Source organism: Micropterus salmoides, unplaced genomic scaffold, assembly GCF_014851395.1.
Source record: "Micropterus salmoides isolate LMB-PRFRI ecotype aquatic unplaced genomic scaffold, ASM1485139v1 Ms_hic_scaffold_11, whole genome shotgun sequence".
In the NCBI taxonomy this organism is placed as follows: Eukaryota; Metazoa; Chordata; class Actinopteri; order Centrarchiformes; family Centrarchidae; genus Micropterus; species Micropterus salmoides.
The window spans coordinates 14,160,374-14,182,053 of record NW_024040152.1 but is presented as its reverse complement, the minus strand read 5'-3'; the positions used below and the strand labels follow the sequence as shown (position 1 = coordinate 14,182,053).

The following is a 21,680-nucleotide window of genomic DNA, read 5'->3' as shown; positions in this document are numbered from 1 at the left end:
AACTGTGTATCCAGGTAGATTTAATAAGCACGTCTGCTCTGCTGGAATGTGGAAATTTGTGAGGTGTTTACAAAAGTGGACTGTACCATTAAAGAGGAGGGGAGTTTACTGTCAGTTTGATCAACATTTTCTTGGTACATGTATATAATGATACTACGAATGAAAGGCCATCTACTCTTCTAAAAGCTCAATCTAAATAACATCATCTAAATAAAGCCAAAATTATGTAAACTCGACCAGTTTGCGAAAACTGACATGTGGTCTCGTCCACCATTCTCTGCAGTGATATGGCGTCACTGCGAAGTGTGGGAGTCGAGAAACTTCACTCATGTAAATATCGTCAAAGACAGCTGCACGTAGCAATATACAGTACATAGCTTTATTTATTTACCAGCTTATTTTTAAGTATGCACCGGAAAAAGCCATTTAGCAATAAACAGAAGAAGAAACAGCTACAAGTCAAACGGGAGAAAAAGAGAGGTAACTACATTTGCTGTTAGCGTAACCACGCTAACGTTAGCATTCAGCTAACGGTTCGTGCTGTACAGTTAATTGTGAGTAGCACGAACAGTTTCTTGTCAGTGTGTGTGTATGTATGTATGTAGTGTTAGGTTAAGTAACATTAAGGTTTTCAATCGGAGACCAGGCCATTTATTTAGCCTGTAAAAATAAACATCCGTGTTTTCAGTTAGCTATCGTTTGGTGTGATAACATTAAAGCAGTGTGACATAACTTGCCTTCGAACTTGACAAGGTATAAATGGCGTTAGTACAGCAGAATGCACAGGCTTGCGCATTTGTAAGGAAGCGTTAAAAACTATATATCCATTTGATTTTTAATTAGTAGTTTAACTATAAACAGCCTATGGTTAACCAAGGTCAAGCCATATGGTGATTAATAACTCACTCAGTGGAGTAGACCATTGGAGAGTCAGAGTAGATTTCATCAAGTTACTTAAGATGTCAGAACAATTTGAAACTATTTCCCATGTTGTTAACTGTTTATTTAAATGAAAGTCAGCATCTATTCTTGTGAAGATGTCAAACTTATTCCTGGATAGGAACCTGGCTGAGGACACCTGATTAGAAGCATGTCCATATCTGTATTAACCAATATCAGGGGGAAAGTAGGTCTTGGTCTTGGATTCAAGAAAGCTAATTGGTGCATGATGCAAGCCTGTGTTTGACTTCCAGGTGACACAGGCTCTGGGCCGAGCAGCCGCAATGCCAGTGTGGAGCGAGGAGGAGAGCGACAGTCTGACACCTCAGACAGTGAGACCACCGATGTTAGGAGAATAAATCAGCAGCCCTTCAGCAGAGAAGGTAGATATGACCCCAACAGGTGAGTTGTCAGTGTCATTACTCATACTCACATTCATCCATTTCATTAAAGTAATGGTATTGTAAAAGATTTAAGATTCTGATGAGATATATAAACCTTTGTGCACTAGGTGTGTTATTTGACATTCAAGGTTATCTAAAATGAATTCCCTGGAACATCAGCAGGATGCTTGAATTGCCAGAAAAAGTGGCTACTATGATAAATTATTGAAGCGTTATATCAGAGCATCTGTACTGTGTTTTAATGACTTTATTTTAATAGAATGGCTCATTTAGTGTGTGATGTTAAGTTAAATCTAGAAAAGGTAGATCAATCGATTTGCACGTTCTTACATTTTTAGAGATGGCGACCCACTGCGAGGATAATACTTAAAGTAGACATATTTACGTCCCACACACTCTCTTCTCTTCAGGTTCCGACTGCATTTCGAGAAGGAAAGTAAAGATGAAGTGGAAAAGAGGAAGAAGGTGGCCAGGGAGAAGGTGCTGCAGCCAGTCTCAGACAAAGAACTTGAGATTGACATCAATGACATCTACCCCTCAGATAAAGGTATGGCTGTTTTTTAATGCTTTACACATAAGTCTCAAAATAAGCCAGAATAACAGATAAGCAGAGTAGGTTAATGGAGTGGGTCACTGCTTGACACTCTGAAACTTTATTATTCACTGCCAGGTCTTGGTCTCCCACGACGGCCGTCCTGGAATTATGAGATGACACGAGAGAACCTGATGAGGAAAGAGGAGAAGTCATACAGAGACTATTTGGATGACCTGGACTCCAAAAATCCACCTGGCTCACTCAGCCACTTTGAGCACAATCTGGAGGTAAATTTCTTAACTGATAAAATCTTAAGGACTTCCTTGACTGAAGTGCCATTGCTTCTTTATTTTTAAATTGCATTTTGTTTAGAAAATCTATACAGAACCAAGGTGGGAACCATGACTACTACTGTATAGTTCATACCCAGTTCAGATAATTTATGCAGTCATTGTCCTAACAGTGAATCCAGCAATTCAAAATTCACTCCGTTCTTTGTATTAAATCACCCCGCAAGTGATGCAATACTGGTCAGTGTTATATGAGAACCAGGATTTAAAAGCTTAGACTGCCATCCCCCTTTCTGTGCAAAATAAGTATTTATGAATCCTTTGACAACAGATAACAGCATGAAGTAATGCTGGTTGTTAACGACTTGCCTGTAAACTGATGATTACCCAGCAAACCTGCTTTGCCACCTTCACCTTAGAGACATAACTGTTGAGGCTGTTATAACTCCAGTGTACCATGAACTGAATATTTCACTGTGGTAAAGTTGGATCATGTAGGGAATAAGAATGTTATGACATACCTGTGTATTGTTTGGTATTTTCCGCTGGGAAGTAGTACCATTGTATCTGTCATGCTGTGATATTGCTAAGTTCTGCTCAGGCTGTGAAAATGGTAACATTATTTTTCAAAATCAAAAACCCTGCAGAGCATTTAATTTCAAAGCGTGGGCTGAGCTCACAGGTGGTACATCACATCAGATGCAGGGCTTGAGCAGCTGGTGGTGTGATAAGTGACTCTTACCAATCTAGAGATGATGACTTTTTAAGTGGAGCTGAGGATCAAAATTATGGAAAAATAACATGTATATGAATAAGCGGCTTCTATGAACAGATTGTTTTGCTGTAGGAGTAGAAATTGTTTTTGTACTATTAAAATGAAGCATTATACTGAATAGAATAAGAAATATTATCTTAAAGTATTTTCAAATATCCTAATCTTTTACAATTGTTTCCTTATGAGCTATCCAATTTAGAGGCATTACTTTGTCTTGTATACAATAATAAACCTCACATTACCCAGCTTTCCTTTTTTCTTTTAGACATGGAGGCAGCTATGGAGAGTGTTGGAGATGTCAGATGTCGTCCTACTCATCGTAGACATCAGGCACCCGGTAGGTGATCTGGAAAGCCAAAGGTCTATCTGCCTCGTCGGTTAGACCACTAGATGGAGACACAGTCAACATCCATCTGAACATCTGAAATTGTTTTATCAGTATATTTACATGAAATATTTTAAAATTTGTCATGTTTGTAGTTGGTAATTTTGTCACCGAAAAAAATTGTCCAAATTATCAGGGAACTTAATTTTATACTGAAATGACACATGTATAATGCTGTATCTTGCACCCTCTTTACACCTGGCATAAAAGTGTCTCGTATCCAGATTGTATCTAGATATGATTTTAACCTGATTACATTTACACCTAGCGTTGTCCACATTGAGATCTGATCGTGATCCAATCGCTCTGTCCACCTGTAACAACTGAACGTCACGTCCTTCTCTCATTTGCACAGGTCCAAAAAATGCTCTATCGTGCAGTTGATATTGACTACCAGCTATATACAGTGTGCTTGCCTCGAAAACCCAGCTGTATTCTAACATTAACTTAGCTCTGGTTACTAGCTAGGCTCCTTAAATGCTTGCTAATAACTTTTTTGAGCTGGGTCTCCGACATTGACAGTGTTGTGTTGGACAGATTTGTGCAGCTGTGTTCATGAGGGAGAGGGAGAGAGGGACGAGTGAGAGGATGTGCTGCACGAATGCGCAACGGCGCTCTGAAATCAAATATGATTTTAAATAGGCCTAGTAAAAAACAAACAAAATGAAAATCAATATGTGGCGGTCAGCGTTGATATTGTGGTGGGCCGCCACAAATAAATGAACGTATGGGAAACACTGCATTTAAAGACCACTGTTAATGAATATAGAAGTAGACTTGGAGGCAAATAGAAAAGCATCCCTCCTAATACGTGTACTTCAAACACAAATTTTACCAGGCTATGCTTTTAAAATGTAATTTATTTATATGAGAAGTTGGCTTTACTTGCCACTAATTGTTTGACAAATGAAATGCTCGTGTTTTGTATTTTAGTGGATAAGCAGTTACAGTTTAGCAGTGTCTCTAAACATTTCACATTGACCATTTGTTTTCCTTCCTCATTAAATGTCTCATTAAATATTGCATATATTGTTGTAGTTTTGTTGATTAACTCAAGAAAATGGTTGCATTCAAAGTTCTCAAGTGTTCAAGACGTGTCCGTGTGATTTGCTTTTTATGACTTCAAATCAAACTCAGTTCTTTGGTTCTAATTATAAGACACCTGACATACTTATTCTAACTTCTCACAAGCCAGATGTACTTAATGTGAAGTGAATTCACTTCCTGTATTTAGAGTGTCTAGTATTAATGTAAAGTTAAAAACAGCACAGCTTGTCTTGTTCCTATTAATAAGGGTATGATCAAGTGGTTATTTCTTGAGTAGGCTATAATTACTATTTTTAACAGGGGGTATCCTCATGTAAACCACCCAGGTGCTGCAGTTCCCTCCAGCCCTGTACCAATACATCACAGAAGATCTCCAGAAGCAGGTGATTCTGGTGTTGAACAAAGCTGACCTGTGTCCTCCCCCGCTGGTGATCGCCTGGAAACACTACATGACCTCCCAGTTCCCCCACCTGCAAATAGTCTGCTTCACCTCCCATCCTGGACAGCCCTACAGCACAGGTGAGGAGAGGGAGAATGGGGGGAGATTAGGAGGTAGTGAGAAACAGATGGGATAGGAAGAAGAGTCAGAGACACACATAAAAGATGACACCAGACAGATACTGAAAGTGAAATAAGCCTGCAACTCGGTGAAATCATGTCAATCAGTGCAATATCACCAGAATAACCTGACTGGCTCTTACTGCAATAAGAATAATCTTCCGTCTGTGTGTCTGCTGCCTTGTAGTGCTCCAGAAGAAGAGAAAGACGAGGAAGGCTGACTGGAATCACGCTGGAGGTCCTCTAGATATCCTGAAGGCCTGTCAGGAGATCACAGCAGGGAGAGGTAGGCATCTGTCCGCTCTTAATCTTGCATACTCAAAGTCATAATAACTCAGGCATCTGTCAACTGTCCGCTCTGTGAACTTGACTGTTAGCACATTTGTGTTTATCTTCTAAGTGTTACCTCTTGTTTTCAAAGTTGATTTGTCCAGCTGGGAGCAGAAGATTCATAGAGATGCTGTTGCTGAGCAACTGGAAGGGGAGCGGCCAGATGAAGGAGCAGAGTCGGTGCTGATGGAGCATCAAAGTGACAGAGCTATGGAGATGAGCAGCCCATCCCACGAGCTCTACAAAGATGGGGTTCTCACATTGGGGTGCATAGGTATACATCTGAGCTTTTGCTGAGAAGTTGAACCCTGTAGCCAGTTTCAGTGAAAGTTTCTTAAAATTATTCCAAAGCAAAATCTTTGAAAAAAAAGAAGAATGTTTCTAAGAGAATCTCTTAATTTCTTGAGATCTTACCAGTTTTTCGTCTTCTTCTTTTTATTTTATTTTTTTTGATGAAGATAATTGGATCAATACAATAAGCATCTTTCACTTCAATCCACTGGACAAAAGATTATAAGTTGTCAAGCTTATCTGCGGACTTGAGAACAAGGTCTTATTGTACCTGTTGATAATTTGCTAATCAAAATGTCAAAACTACATTGGACCAACAGGTTAATGTCCTGACACATGAAAAATGTGTCAATATAAAATAACACTCTATCCTCCGCTCTAACCATATCTTACCAATAATCAGTTTATATTTATGGCATTGTGTACATTTGGTTTTTGCACCTTACTGATAATCTTTTACTATTTATGTTTTGTTTTTATGTGCACACTTTCCTAGTTTGACTGCTGCATAGGGAACAATTTCCTTCTGGATTAATAAAGTTTTATCCTAACAAATACTGTATTTAAAGGCTTAAGTATCACAATTCATGAAGAATGCCGTTGAACCTGACCACTAAACAGCTTCAGACTAGCATAAGCAAACCGAATTAGGACAATAATTTGTAGGTATTAAAGAGTGATCTTAAACCCATCCCATTTTTTCCCCCAGGCTTTCCAAATGTTGGTAAATCATCTGTTATAAACAGCCTGGTGGGGAGGAAGGTGGTGAGCGTGTCTCGAACCCCAGGCCACACCAAATACTTCCAGACCTACTACCTCACCCCGACAGTCAAACTCTGCGACTGCCCTGGACTGGTTTTCCCCTCCCGTGTCAATAAACAGTTACAGGTACAAGCTCACTTTTGTGTACTTGAGAGCAGATGTGACTTTGGGTTTACTTGCCTGTTTAGGCTCAATATAAACTTAATTGTGTGGAACAGCACACTCGCACACCTCTGGGCAGATGGGTTATTGATTTTATAAATTCCCACCTGTTATCTTTCAAAGGCTCTTGATGAATTCCAGGTTTTTTTTTTCTGATGGCTGTTCAGCTTTTTAAACATTTTTGGATACTAACTTTCCATTTTAAAAATGTATTTTGATCTCTTTGATTTTTCTCTGTATTGATCTTTTTCTTTCTTCCTGTTTTGTATTCTTTAGATTCTGGCAGGCATTTACCCAATATCTCAGCTGCAGGAGCCCTACAGCTCGGTTGGTTATCTGTGTGAAAGGACCCCTTTCCTCTCTGTGCTGAAGCTTAACCATCCCAGTTTGCTCGAGTTAAAAGCCCACCAAAGAAACCAGAGATCTGAAGAGCTCAGCTGGACGGCCTGGGATGTGTGTGAGGGTAAGCCGATTCTCAGTGGCATCGACCATCTAATTTGTTGTTGCTTTAAAGGTACAATGTGTAATTCTTGGCATAGTTACTCACCTACTTCACCACTACTTCAGTACACCAAAATATTGTGCTTCCTAGAAAAACGAGTACCAACATGTTTTCAGAATTTTGGTATCCACTTGGTACCGAAGCACCGGTTCTCGTGACATTCCTATTCACTAACACATGCCATTGAGATTCTCCCTCTCTTTGCGTCTGTCTTTGCGTTCTTTAGCATGGGCAGAGAGGAGAGGCTATAAGACAGCAAAAGCAGCTCGCAACGATGTTTACCGTGCAGCTAACAGTCTCCTGCGGTTGGCAGTTGATGGCAGATTGTGTCTCTGCTTAAGACCACCTGGCTACAGCTGCCTGAGAGGTAAAAGAGGCTCTCCCATGACCCCTCACTTCAGCTTTAAGTGTATTAAAGTTAAAACGGCAGATGGGTTGAATTAATTTATTTTTGGGATTATTTATGGTCTACAGAGCATTGGGAGAATCACCCAGACTTGCCGGAGATTATGGCTCTTCAAGGAAGGGCGACACAGGAGGAAGGGACAGGAGAGAGGGATGAGGAGGAGGATGGAGAGTCAAGCACTGAGCCGGAGGACGAGAGAGACCGGGATGCAGACGATGATGAAGATGGAGATGATGAAGATGAGGGGTTTGGACATCCCAAAAGGAAGGCGGAGGATAAACCATCTGGCTTCACTGTCAACATGTACAGCGTCCTTCGGGAAAATGAGTGCGAGTGATAACAGAGAGAAAGTCGAGCAGGAAGACATGAGTTTTTTGTCTTACCCCGACCTTTCCCCGTTTACCCAAGCGCACTTTTGATTCCTATTTTTTCTCCTGCATTCCCTCTCATTTTTTCTTGCATCTCCACTCCTCATGTCATTACCTCCAGTGTACATTGACATGATCTATTCTAATCCATTCACCCTTTTTCCTTCTCCCTATAATATACAGAGCATTTTCATGTGTTCCATGCTGTGCCTCTGCTCTGCTTCATCCATGAAGCTTATTATTTAGTGTCACTTGCGGGAATGGGTTTTGTTTGATTTAATCCTTCTTTTTTTGCACGTAATTCTCAGAAACAAATGAACAAAGACAAATCCACCAACTGGTTTTCAATCTGTTTATTGACATGTGGCTTCACAGCTGAGATGCCAAAGTTCAGGAAAGGATGATAAAAATCAGGTGAACTGTCAATATGATGTCATTCACTGGAACAGCCGTTTGGCTCTCAGAGCAGCTGGAGATTTAAGAAAACGACTCTAAATCTTCTTTGAAGACCATCAGTTAGTTAGTACTTTGGTTAAAGGGTGAGTGATGGAATATTGGCAATATTAGACCAAAAAGTGGAATGGATAAAACATTTTACACACACAGTTTTGCTGTTACCAGTATTAAGACTGACTTTTTCCTGAACTTGATTTTGATTTAGAGTATACTATATCTGAGTGATATTTTATTTAGTGTGGTTCTACACAGTCAGCAGGAAATTAAAAAAAAAATGATTGGGATTGGGGGGGGGGGGGGGGGGTCGTTGAATCCTGTTTTGCTGGACGAGGCTGTTTCAGGAATTTAACCTGTAGTGTTTTAACTACTACAAAATGATCCTTAGATGCTGTTGGAGATTTAGTGCAGAATTTTGGCTACGGTCATTGAGCAATTTTATATTGCTAATGACAGTACAGTGGGTTTGATCAAACAGAGACTGCTTAAAAGTCAGTTTCAGGAATAGTTCAACATTTTGGGAAATAAGCTTATCCCCTTTCTTCCCCATAATTAGATGAGACTTGTATCTGTCCGGTAAATATGAAGTTTGAGACCAGGAGATGCTTAGCTTACCTTAGCTTAGCACAGAGACTGGAAATGGGAGGAAACGGCTAACAATAACCTGTCCAAAGTCTGTCCAAAGGCAACAAAAACCCAGCATCAGATCATTAATCAGAGATCACTAATTACCACATTGTATCTTGTTTGTTAGAGCTCTTCAAAAGTGTAGTGTAAAATAAATGAAATATTTTACTGGGGGTTATGTATTTTTTATCTCTATTTTCATATTTCTTTGCCAGGTACAACCACTTAGACTCTCCTGATTGCCTAGCAACCTCAATGTGACGTCAAGACTCCAGGAAGTTACTGCACCCAGCCAAGAAATAGTCCAGCACATCTGGAAAACCAAAATATGTAATTTTACACTTTTTGTATGGATTTAACAAACGAAATATAATGCATTACTTTGTGAAAAGGTGCTGATAGGTCAGGTTTTGTTACATTCAAACAGAGCCAGGTTTTTGTGCTAAGCTAAGTTAACCGGCTGCTGACTGTAGCTTCAGTTTAACCGTACAGACATGAAGCTCTGCGTGAAATTGAATAAGTGTATTTACCAAAATGTCGAAATACTCCTTCAACCACCCAGAAAGAGAGACTGGTCATCTTTGCTTCCATCTGTTCATCATTATAAATAACATTACACACTCCATCTTTGTTGTGTTGTTGATTGTATGATCTATAACTTAGATACAGTGCTCAATTACAAGGTCAGATCTTGTAATGCTGTTAAGACACCTGCTGCAGACAATGACGTTTTTGCTGTTTGACCGGTCTCTCTCTCTTTCTGTGAAGTGTGATGGCCCAGTTACAATCCTGAGTGCCGTATTATTGCGTGCTGTTGTTGTACCTCATTCATGTGTTTACTGAGGGAACTCTACAGCACAGTGCTGTGTTACTGTGTAATACATCACACTGCAGCCGCTTGCAGTCATTTCTAACATTGGTACCATGTATAGCAGTTACTCAACACTACCCATGCTGTTGAAAACACAACAGCCCTTTTAGTTGTGTTGAAGTGGATTTAGTTGTTAAAAATATTAAAACTGAGAGCCTCTGGAGAGTGTAGTGTGGATTGAGGTGTGTTCAGGCTATTTCCTCATGTCATTCCTAGTATGTCTAACAATAACTGGACTGCTTTCTGCAATAAAAGAAAATTCTCTAAACCATATTGTTGCCTGTGACTGTTTTTGTATTTTAATAAAAGACATATTTAAGTTATAGTCTTGTAACCTGTGTAAGATAATGCATGGCTATTATTATTATGTTGTCAGGGAAATACAGGACAAACCCTCTATAAGTTGTTTTATTAAGGTCACACAGTGCCAACTAATTTCAAATACACACAAACAGAACAGGTGATGTATGAACATTTGCTTTAAATGTTTTGACAAAATTTTATTATTATTTAATTTTTATCAGACTTCGTACACTTTGTATGCTGCCTGAATGCCAAACAGACAGTTGTACATTTAATATCATGGAGATGTTAGTTCTTTATGGTTAAAGTTGTCTTCATTAGTCAGGGGACTTCCTTTTGTGAGTACCAAAAACAAATAATTACTGTGATGAGATTTACTGATACTAACAATCAGCTCCACCATACTAAGATCTAATAAAAAAATCTTTCAAAACGACTTAGTTGGTAATTTCCCAGATATTGGTGATATTTGAAGCAGAAATTAAGTAGAATGTACCCAACCACAAAATCCTTGAGGGAGGATTCAACTTATTAGCAAGCTTGAGCACTTGCTAATAACAGTGGAACAGTTATTTGTAAAGGGAGCTGTTTAATTGCATGTAAAACTAAATATAACTAAATATTTGTGCATATGGAGATGTACTATATTATTAACTCTGTGATGACCCTCTGCCTTTTTCCCAATGCAGTATGGGATAGACTCCAATCTAACCTAACCTATGTGGGAGGCATATCTAATGGATGCATGCACAGTGCAATGTTAAAACCTATCAGCTTCTAAAATGCCATGTGTACATAATATTTGAGAATAAGAGTCAAAGAATCACTAAGTAGTGCTTGCAACACACTACATGTGATTTATTTGCCCTGTTAAGAGGCGTCTGATCCCCTCAGGAGTGAAGAAGAGAATCAACAGTCTCTTGAAATGAAGCTGCAGTGGTATATGTTTTGAGTCTGCTTTTGTTATAATGGTGTTTGTTTTTCAGAGCACTTTCAATTTTTATTTTAACTCCACTGTGTGTCTTACGTGACAAATTTAATAAAACAGGACATGCATGGGAGGAAGAGGGGGGCTCAAACAATAAAACATAACCCCAAGCATTGTCCGCTGCACCACTGCTTTTATTAACTGTGAAGCATATGGAATAAATTATCACCTTTCCCAGCTTCTAATCAAATTATTTCCATACTGCTGTATTTAAAATTTGCAACATATCCTTGAGATTTATGTCTCATGTGAGGACTGTATGTCACCGTCATTATGGGATGACTGTATTGACAGTGTTTGTCAAATTATTCACACAATTGATGCCCATCCAGTCCTCTTATCAGTGAATCTGGCTGCAGCTATTATTTCATTATGTTTATTGTGACCCATTGGGCACCATTCATGGGCAAGCTGAGATGGCAGGATGCTAATCATCACTGAGGAGGACTACCATAATCATTATTTACAGATAAAGTGGGTGGAAATCCCCTCATCTTGCATAATTAGGATTCAGTGCCAACTTGTATGGTACTCAGAGATGCTATTTGCTGACTAGATAAACTCAGAGGGGGGAATAGAGGAATCATCTGGAATTGTTTCCGATTCTCAGCCGGAGCCACGAGCTGCTTAATTTCCCCAGTTAGAGCTCTAACTATGTTGTGGCCCTCAAACCTGTATGGCAATAATTACAGCCAGACAAAGACCCCAGATTTACTGGAGCATGACACCATAAATTTCAAAACTGTTAATGAAATTCTGCTGTGTTAAATGTCTGCTGCCAGCAGCGGTCACGCCTAAATGCCCATATGGTTTCAATTTGATCATTTCTTTTTTTTTTTCTTCTGGAAAGCTTTCCCATGATGCAATCAGGTTGTTGTGGGGACTCTTTCCCTCGTCTCCCACCTTCTCTGATTTGCCCCATTCTTGCTCCCTGTGTGACCCTAACATTAATGTGTGGGCGAGACCTCGGAGTACTGAAGCCGGAGCATAAGCAGAGCAGTCTGGTTTTATACACTCCCCTGGGTGCTGCAGACACACATGCACATACAGGTGAGATAGAGAGTGAGTGGGACATTAAAAACCTTTCAGGATGAGGGAGAACAACAATAGTCACAAGTGTGTTAGTGTTTAATTTAAAGACATAAAACTAAAATCAGATGTCCCAGTTGGCTTTATAGAAACAACCAAACTGCAGAAAATCTCATTACAGTAAAATATACTTCTTTATCTCAGCTGGCAGGTAGGCTACACCTCTGTGGTCACTAGAGGGCTATCAAAGCCAGCATTAGAGTCTGCGCTGCACTTAATAGTCAGGTGCACCAAGCTGATTGTGCACATGCTTCTCGTTTGTGGTGTTAATAGTGTGTATGTGCAGTATGTGTTACATGATATTTCAACCATGTTCAGTTTTATCACCTTTAGGAAAGTTGGGTCACAAACTATTATGAGGGTCAGTGGTGGAAGACGTAGTCAGGTCTTTTGCTCAAGTAAATGTGCCAGTACAGCAATCTAAAGAATACAACATTGAAATTAAAGTCCTGCGCTGTAAATCCTTCTACTAAGTGAAGGTACATATGTGTTATCAGCTAAATCTACTTTAAGGATCAAAAGTAAAATCACTCATTTGGCAGCAAAATGTCCCCTGTGACTGATATATAATATTATATGTGACAGGAGTTAGATTGTTAATATTAATGTAACAATGGATCAGCAGCATTTTACTGGTGCAGCTGGTTGAGTTGGAGCTAGTTTTAACTATTTTATATACAGTTAGGTAGTTTTGTCCAATCATTCCCAACCAAAGGGCTGGATCCCTCCAAAGTGTCGCAAGAAAAATCTGAGGGGTTGTGAGACGATAAATTGGAAAGGAAAGAAGAAAGTTCTCAGAAGTATTTAAGCCTCGAGTTTTGACCTCTTCAGACAATTTCCCTTCTCTGTGCACCTTGAAATACCTATTTTGCTTTGTTAGCAGAGTTATATACAGCCTTTCACTCATATATAGACCACAAACACACTCACACACACACACACACACACACACACACACACACACACACACACACACACACACACACACACACACACACACACACTGATTTACAGCTCGGGCAGTTGTCCCTCCAGTCAGAGTCCTGGTGCTCCAGCAGCGCTGTGGGGGGTGGCGAGGCCTCGCTCCTAAAGACTGGATGTCCACCTCGGCTTCTTCTCATGTTGGTTTCCACTACCATCATCTGCACTAGTGGTAAGTACATTTACTTACTATACTTCAATACAAATTTGAGGTACTAGTCTTCCCATTTTATGCACAAATCCATTAATCATCTCATGACCCCCAGATTCATCTTGTGACCCACTGGAGGGGCCCAACCCCGAGGTTGGGAATCACTGAATTAAACTACTTAACAGTATACCATGTAGTTGCTATGTCATTTCCAACCACCTCAACCAGCTGCAACAGTGAAATGCTTCATACATATTGATGCATCAGTAACAATTTAATAACGTTATGAAATAATCAGACACTTTTACTTTGATTGTTTAAGTAAATTTTCCTGATAATATTTCTGTGTTTATACTATTTTTAGACTGTTTTGTTGATTAGATCTGAGTACTTCTGTTACCTTATCAGTGGTGGAAGAAGTACTCAGACCTGTCAAGTTTTAGATGGCAAAGTGATGGTGACATCTAGACACAGACCTTCATCCACCACATCATTGTCACAGAAGAACTTACCCAGGTGAACACCACACCCATATTTTGTAATAATGGCCATGAAAACTGAGCACGATTAAAAACAAAAACCTTTAGCATCTTTTTTCTTCAGGTGGTCAAACTGTCCCAGCAGTATGTCATCGTGAGGTAAACTCAAAAACAATATTTTCCACAGTGAGCATTCAACACAATGTGTACAGAGCTGCCTTCCCATATTCCTGCTGCAGAGAGTCACAATATGGCAGCTGGGTTTGTTTGTTCAGAGGACTTGTGTTTGAGTGTGGAAAGGGCCTGCTCTCTGTTTGACATGGAGATCTCCGAAACACAAAGCACTGCCAATGCAAACTCAGCGGAATTCATTGGTTTATAGTTCAGCTATACTGTAAATAATGGTGCCTCTATGAGTTTTAATTGTGATATTGATGTGTTGTATGTGTGTGTGCGTTTTCATATGCATGCATATGTTTCTGTGTGTGTTTCTCTCTGCTTGACGGTGCATGAATGAGACCTCTTTGGTCACTGGCTTGTGTGTTTGTCTGTGACCCTGTTTGTGAGTTGGAGCCCATGTGTCAATAGGTATTTTTAGCACCACCTCTCACTCTATTGCAATGGCACTCATTCGCACCCTTTTGAGCCCCCCACCCACCATCACCGCCACCATCCTCCTCACCCACCCGTCCCGTCCTCACCCACCCGTCCCGTCCTCAGAGCCTTTAAATTCGCCACAACATGCACTCTCACTGGAAGGAGCCAGCAACAGTCAGTAAAAAAAAGGAGGGGGGGGTGTTTGATCAGACTTGGGTTACCATGGAGATAAAGTCCCCGGGCAACGCATTCAAAATAACTCCAGTATATTAGCAGTTTTTCTTCTCCCTTGAGCTTTGGCCAATTTGAATATTAATTAAAATAATTAAAGGATAGCTATAATTATATGTCTTTACACACACACAAAGACAGTGGGAACATGACATGGCTGTTTGAGGCCGTGATCAGCCAAAGTTAAACTGCTGTTTGAGCTAAAGAGCAGTGGTGTGGAAAGGCTAAACATATAATTGGTAAAGACAGTAGGGTGGAGGGCTAGACAAAGAAGATCAGAGCACATCCGAAGGTGGTTGCAGTGAACAATTCTCAAAGCTCTATTGTTAGTAGTGCAGAGAGACTGGAAAAGAGAGGGAGGCCATTCATTCAACGGCTGGCTCAGACAGGTGAGGAGCGAGGGAGGGAGGGAGGGAGGAAAAGGGAAGTAAAATCCTAGAGGGGTTGGAGTGACAGTTTGAACAGAAGGCGACAGTTATAGAGGAGCCTCCCAAATGCCATAGCAGAGGCTGTAGTCCTCACACTGTCAGATGTGTGTGTGTGTGTGTGTGTTTGTGTGTGTGTGTGTGTGTGTGTGTGTGTGTGTGCATGTGTACAAATGAATAGCAGGGGATTTCTTAGGGGGGAGAGAACCTGACACCCAAAGAGAGTCTGTCTCCCCCCCCCACACAAGGAAGAGGAGGCACAAGTGTACTGCTACAGCTGAGAGGGTCTCCAGGGACTCATGACTGTGTGAGGGGTCATCTGGAACACCCAACAATCCCACCTCCCCTCAGCCTCCCTCCCACCTCACCCTCTCGCCCCACATTCCCCTGACAACACTGAGCTCATCACACTTCACACACATCCAGCTGCGTGATTACAAGGACACTCCAGACGGGATCAAGTTTGTCCAGCAGAGACTTAAATATCTTTAAGAGTGTATGCATGGTGTCAGCCAGCAATATTAATCTGTTAAGTATAAAAGTACTTTCCTGTTTATATAAGCAATGTTTGGTTTTAAAAGAATGATGAGATAAATGATAATAACTTTTCCCTTTGCACAATCATTGGGTCGAAATTTCAGTTTGTACAATACTTTGTTTTATGTCCAAACACCTGCAAAACTAACAACAACATTCCCACTACCAAGGTCAACCAAGGTGTGTTAGCATTTAGCTCAAAGCAACTCTGTACACAAAGGAATATGTTGGGGCTGAATGAGGTACTTATCCAGAGTCAGTGTGTTATATGCAGTAGATGGCAGTCAGTGTTTCCACAGCAGTACATCACCTTCTGTGCTGGTACAACTCTCTGCTTATCCAAACTGGGGACACAATGCAGGTAGTACACTGACTATGTATAAGTACATAGCTGCTAGTATGGCTGTAGACTCTTGTCCAGAAAATATATCAACAATCTTGAATCCAAAAATAGAAAAACAACAGGGAACAAACAGAGTCGACAGAAAAGTCAGAGAGCACTTTGGAAACTGAGAGGAGCTGAAACATTTTCCTCACTGATCACCTAAAATGAGTGCTCAAGGGCTATGAAGCACACTCCGACCCTCCAACCAGGAACCCGCCCCATGGGGCAGACGTTGACCCTGTGCCCCCTGACCCCTCCACCCCTTCCAGATCATCTCCAGGAGCCAACCAAATACAACTTGCCCCGGGCCTGTGACACTGATACTGACAGAGCACAGACAAGTAACAGTAAACAGACATTAGGGGGGAACACGGGTGCATATAGAACCCAAACCTGGACCTGAAGTCACACATGCATGAGAAAAAAGAAGGTATTTCATAGTAAAAGGTATGTCTCTGGGGGTTTCGTTGACTATTACAAATCTGCGACATTTATTACTTTTGGACATTCCCAGTGAAAAAGACACTGGCAGAGATGTTTCAGAGGGTAGTATGCTCGGTATGTGGTTTTACGCTGGTTCCCAACATACTGCAAGCTTCACATTCTGCAACTGATCTGTGTTGACTGAATCCTGCAGCCCTGCACAGCTGTCAGACCATGACAGGGGGTGGACAGGCTGCCTGTGTGTGTGTGTGCTTGTGTGTGTTGTCCCGTGTCTTTGAGTTGAACACTTCCATTTCTAATTTAGATGTTTGTGTTTTTTGACTAAAGTGATGTCAGAGAGGTGATAAATTCAAGCTATGTATTCAAAATGACAAGGCAATAGATCATCTGTCCCTCCTGAATAGAACCTTTGGATGAAAATGGTAATTTTTTGCTGAATGCATAACCTTTTATAGAAAAGTTTCAAAAAAACTTTTAACACACTTTTTCCCTCTGTTGAAAACCCCTTTTCTTCTTTTTGACAGACCATTGATGTTTCATACAACTTGTTCCTTTTCCCTCTCTTTATCTTTCCTTAACTATTGCACCAAGTGCTTTCTTGTAAGTGTAACACAACTTGAACTTCTCTCTTTCTCTCTCTCCCTGTTCGCCTCTCTCTCTCTCCAAGTGAATTCCTCACAGGATCAGACCTGCTTTTTATGCTCCACTGGTTTTTACTCAAAGTGAGATTGAATAGCAAAGGAGGAGGAGGGGAAAAAATGGGGTTTAGTGACAACAAACCAAAACTCTATGGAGGAACTGAGCATATTTTGTCAAAAAAGGAAAAACTAAAGAAATGTGAAATATGGAACTAAGAGTGAAAGTGAGACACAAAAGAATAGGAGAGAGGAGGCACGGGGTAGAAAGGAAATAATACTGAAAAAGGTCATTATTTCTGCCAGGGGATTTGCAGTTGCCCGGACGACGAACAAAGCTGAGCCAGTTGGACGATGTGCACAACAGAAAAGGCTGAAAAGAGAAAGGAAAGGCGCTGGGGAGTGAGAGAACAAGAGCTGAGAATGAATGCGCTCATCAGCAGGATAATTTCAGGGAATCAGATGGTGAACACCATGGATAGTAACTAACAATGATTTCTTCATTATCCCTCTAATTTCAGCTTAACTCTGTCCCCCTTTTTTGTTTAGCATGACTGGAAAACAAAGTTTAGAGAGAAAACCATCGCCTGTATGACACAGACTCAAGAGAACCAGCAAATATGAATAAATCATGATCATATCGTGGCTAAAGAGAGAAAAAAAACTGCTCACAAGATTATTTTGTATACACAGCACCGAAGGAGGGAAGCTTAACCATTAAACACAGAAAGAGAGAGAGAGGGAGTGGGGAGTGTTTTGGTTTGGCTTAGCTCTGAATTGAAAAGTGGTGAGAGAATGTTAATGATATGCAGTGAGAATGAGGCCAGGCCAGATGAAAGTCCAGCTAAAGTCTTTATAAACACAAAGAAAGTTGGAGAGAGAGGGAGGGAGGGTGAAGGGTGAGGATGAGAGGGGGTGGAAAAACTAAAGATTAAGAGTAGAAATGATTCATAAAATTAATTGAGAATTAATAGACAGAAAATATTATTTATTTGTGTGCATCCAGGTCATGTAGTTTTTGTATTATATTTGAATATTTCTGATTAAGTTGTATTTATTTTTCCATGTTTATCATAATAATGAAACAAGCATTAACAATCACTCAAGTAGTGCATCTGTTAGTTCTGGATAAAGTACAGACTTGTAACACACGTATAGTTCTTGCATTTATGTACTTACTTAGTTTCCACCACTACATGGCACTTTGCTGACTTTATTTGAGTCAAAAACATTTCACTTACTGACAAAATTGTCTAATTTCAAAACATTCATCATATAATATGTGCATAATTCAAGTGGAAACACACACACACACACACACACACACACACAGAAAACTGAACATTTGGCAGCAGAGAGTGTCTCAGTGTTCTCCTCCGTGTTTATCCAAGGTGGAGCTCAGAGCGTGTTAAATGACCTGTATTGTCCTTCGCTGATGATTGAGCGCCAGCAAAAGTTTCCCTCCTCTCAGTCAGACAGGCAAGTACCAGCACATACTGTATCTGCTGCACAGCCTTTTTTAAGTCTGTCTTTATCTCACAACTTTTTTATGTAATTTAGTACAAACATACACACATGTGGTTCTTTTAAAACGCAAATTCCCATCTCACTCTTGTCCTGCCTCAGAGTCCCATATCAACAACTCTCCTGGCAGCAGCTCCATTACTGTGTTTTACTGCAAACCCTTCAATCTGAGTCATTATAGCCCCAGGGCAGTAATGGTATACAGTTATGCCACCAATACTCTGTAATAAAGTTTCCTTTAGAGGTAAATACCAAGGCAGGGTGTCATGGGGTCTACATTAAATGTCCCAAGCCAGATGCTGAGAGGCAGAACAGACAATTCAAGGACTATACCAGTTCGCGTTATCAAAGTATTCGTTTTAAAACAGCAGGGCAACATTTTCTTACATGCAAAGGGTTAACAAGGTGAAAGCACTCTGCGTGCTGCTGTCTCATATATCATATTCCCCAAATCTCAGCGTTGTTGTAACAAAGAAACTCCCATTACCCCCAAAGGCTTCACAATGAATATCATTCTACCAGGCTGTGTTGTTAAGGTCACAGCTCCCGCCCACGGGGAGCTCTGATTGGATGGGGTGCCTACTGGAATATTCAATCAGACACCTTGCTCGGAGCTGTGATTGGACACAGCCGGTGCAGTTATGTAAATGAGCACCTGGTGGCGCCTGCTGGCCCGGCTGCAGAGCCCGGACTGAGGTTGGAGAAACGTAGCCGGGGCTCATATTCAGAGAGGGGCAGAAGCGCCGGGACCCTGGACGGTCTCTCACACCTTTAAAAAACATTTTCTCTCATTATTTAAACTATTCATCCCAAGAGTGTCAAGTGAAAGTCAGGCTGCGGGTGTAAAATCAGTTTCGCATATTTTGTTGTTTTCTGAGTTTTGACAGTGGTCGTTCACTGAGCGCAACAGCTGCTCCAGAGCACCTTTTGGATTATTCAGTGTACGTTTGTTGTTGAAGGCAAAAACACCGCTTTACTTCGTCTAATATACACTTCATCTGAAACTTCGGACTGCTGTCAAAGCACACCTACCGAGTCTTTTTAGGTAAGTACCGACAAACTCCGCGTTTGCACTCCGCGCACTATAGCCTACTCCAAAATAAGCGCCTATAATAATATTGCAGCGGATATTTCCAGCTGTCGGTCTGTGTGTCTGTCTGCCACTCACTCGGTGGGTTGGCGTCTACAAGTCTCAGTGTGAGGCGGGCACGGCAGCTCTGGACGCTGGCCACGGACTGCTGGGAAGCGCATTTTAGGTGTAACGTTGCGCTCCGGGTCTCGGCACGTTTGTGTGGCGGGCACATTGTGACATTTAGACTGCATATCTGAAATATCCTGACAGTCACAGTCTAGACTCAATGCAAACTGTGCTGTTCATCGTCTTGCTAAATATGGGACCTGATATCTGCCAAGAATATTGCTTTCACACTTTTATGTTCACTTAATAAATCTTCAAAATAGACTTTTATTTCTTCCATCCTGCTCGTCATCCTTTCCAATCCTTACCCAGAGTGATGGTCAATTACTCCAACACTGTATGTATGGGTTTGGTTAAGTTGTCTGTCTTCATCGTCTGTTAAACTCATAGTTTTAACATGGTACCCCATTCACAAAATCACACACAAACATCACAAGTTCAGCAAAAGTAATTATTCTTGGCATGTCAAGCTTTAAAACTGCAGCAACCCTGATGAATCGTTCAGTAAAATGTCTGATGTTTAGGATGACCTCCACTCATCCAGGTGGTAGTCCTCACACTGACCATTAACCCTGTGACCTCCAATAAGACAATCAGCTCTGGTTTAATTCACCTCTGGCCTTAAACGCAGTGGTTCTCCTTTGGGAGCTTATCAGTCCAAACCTGAGATCGTCATGGGGTGGCCTGGCACTGGAAAGGAGAAGCTATGTTGATACAGAAAACATTTTCAGACTCTAGGGAGGAGCTGCCTGGAGGTTTGGACTTTGAACTGAACATATATTTTGTCTTTTTATGAGCCAGAAGAAAGGGGATGGTGAGAGTGAATCAATCATGTGCTGTAATAAATGATTCTCATCTTCTCTGTCAACAGGATGGTTATGCTCAGAAACTGCATATTTCGGCTCTTTCTGCCTTTGTGTATGGAAAGAGACAGAAGTAGAGATGTGAAAATGCGGGTGTGATTGCATCTGTTTTTGTTGCCAGCTCGTTCCTGTGTGTTTGCCTCTGAGCTAGCAGAGAGGCGGATGTGGCCTGGTGGAGGAGTTAACAATGGGCTTCAGTGGGTGTGCAGCGCAGCGGACAGTCACCTTTCCCACCACACGGTACATGTGGGTATAGTTTGTTGGCTAGGGCACTGAGCAGGCAGTCCAGAGAAGGTGTAGCATTGTTAGACAGTTTGGAAGAGGAGGTGGGGGGCTATGCTATTTGCCAAAAGATACGGGCAATAAAAGGCAATTTTCTCTCTCGCCATCCCTCCCTCTCTGCCTTTGTAGCAAAGGCAGGGGCATAAAGTGAGGAGGAGCCCCAAGTGGGGACACAGTCCCTCACTTCAAGCATAGGTCTGCTGGATGCCTGTCTAACGGGCATCTGGCTGCTTATTCTGCCACAGCATCTCACGAGAGCCGTTGCTTTTTTATCAGCAGTGCAGTCCAGCAGAGGAGAAGCATAATATATTAAATAGTTGGAGAGACCAGTAATGTAAGTATAATTGTGCATGCACACACTTGAGGAACAAATTTTTTATTCATTAGTCTTTGACTTGGCAGACATGACAAAATGACATTAATTGCATAATATTATTTGTATGCACAGAGCAAAGCAATTTGTCTGACGGTGTCTGTGAACTGGCTGTTTTTTGTTTTAGATTTTAAGAGAAAATATCTAAATTTTTTTTGCAGTTTTACGTGAGATGTGTGCTTGTGTGCAATCTCTCTCACAGACACACACACACAAACACACAGAGGGGTTTGTCTTGTCTCGTTGATCATTAACCATAGTCTCTTGTCTTCTATCTGGGTCATTGTGTTGGTGGCAGGCAGGCTTTGTGACTTTGTCTTTCTGGTGTTGACCATACTGAAATTACTTTAGCAGGTGGATAAGAATTCAAAACCCAAACGCAGATCCTGCACAATAACTGAATTGCATGTTTTGCCTTATCTTTATTGCTAATGTGGCCAGTTAACAACATGAAAGAGCACAATGATGATGATGGTGAAGAACTGTCTTT

The 21,680-nt window shown here is 41.0% G+C and overlaps 2 protein-coding genes across 6 annotated transcripts in view; both read left to right on the top strand.

Annotated features, from left to right (window-relative positions):
• The first annotated feature begins 288 nt into the window (after nt 1-288).
• gnl1 (guanine nucleotide binding protein-like 1) lies at nt 289-9,978 on the top strand. 2 transcript variants are annotated; one of them, XR_005443405.1, is made up of 13 exons: nt 289-480; nt 1,194-1,341; nt 1,754-1,890; nt 2,014-2,165; nt 3,209-3,280; nt 4,702-4,894; nt 5,121-5,219; nt 5,355-5,537; nt 6,264-6,442; nt 6,755-6,941; nt 7,207-7,347; nt 7,455-8,293; nt 9,050-9,978. XR_005443405.1 is itself a non-coding variant. In XM_038711083.1 (12 exons), exons 1-12 carry the CDS (start codon nt 408-410, stop codon nt 7,721-7,723), a joined length of 1,833 nt encoding a protein of 610 aa, XP_038567011.1. In that variant the 5' UTR covers nt 289-407; the 3' UTR covers nt 7,724-9,976. The 2 variants fall into 2 exon arrangements, 1 of the variants encoding a protein (XP_038567011.1); XM_038711083.1 differs by having other exon boundaries at nt 7,455-9,976.
• Nucleotides 9,979-19,162: 9,184 nt separating this feature from the next.
• Nucleotides 19,163-21,680, top strand: part of ddr1 (discoidin domain receptor tyrosine kinase 1) — a 38,657-nt gene continuing 36,139 nt past the window's right edge. For 3 of the 4 annotated variants that reach the window (XM_038711082.1, XM_038711080.1, XM_038711078.1), the window contains exon 1: nt 19,163-19,519. The gene's annotated coding sequence lies outside the window, so the exon portion shown is untranslated. The remainder of the gene's footprint in view (nt 19,520-21,680) is intronic. The other variant, XM_038711081.1, reaches the window with a different exon arrangement.

Bases quoted from the DNA above. Each gene is read 5' to 3' on its own strand.
- gnl1 (XM_038711083.1), top strand. From the start codon at position 408: ATGCACCGGAAAAAGCCATTTAGCAATAAACAGAAGAAGAAACAGCTA. The intron at 1,891-2,013 runs GTATGGCTGTTT...ATTCACTGCCAG, and splicing joins CATCTACCCCTCAGATAAAG to GTCTTGGTCTCCCACGACGG. The intron at 3,281-4,701 runs GTAGGTGATCTG...TAAACCACCCAG, and splicing joins TCGTAGACATCAGGCACCCG to GTGCTGCAGTTCCCTCCAGC.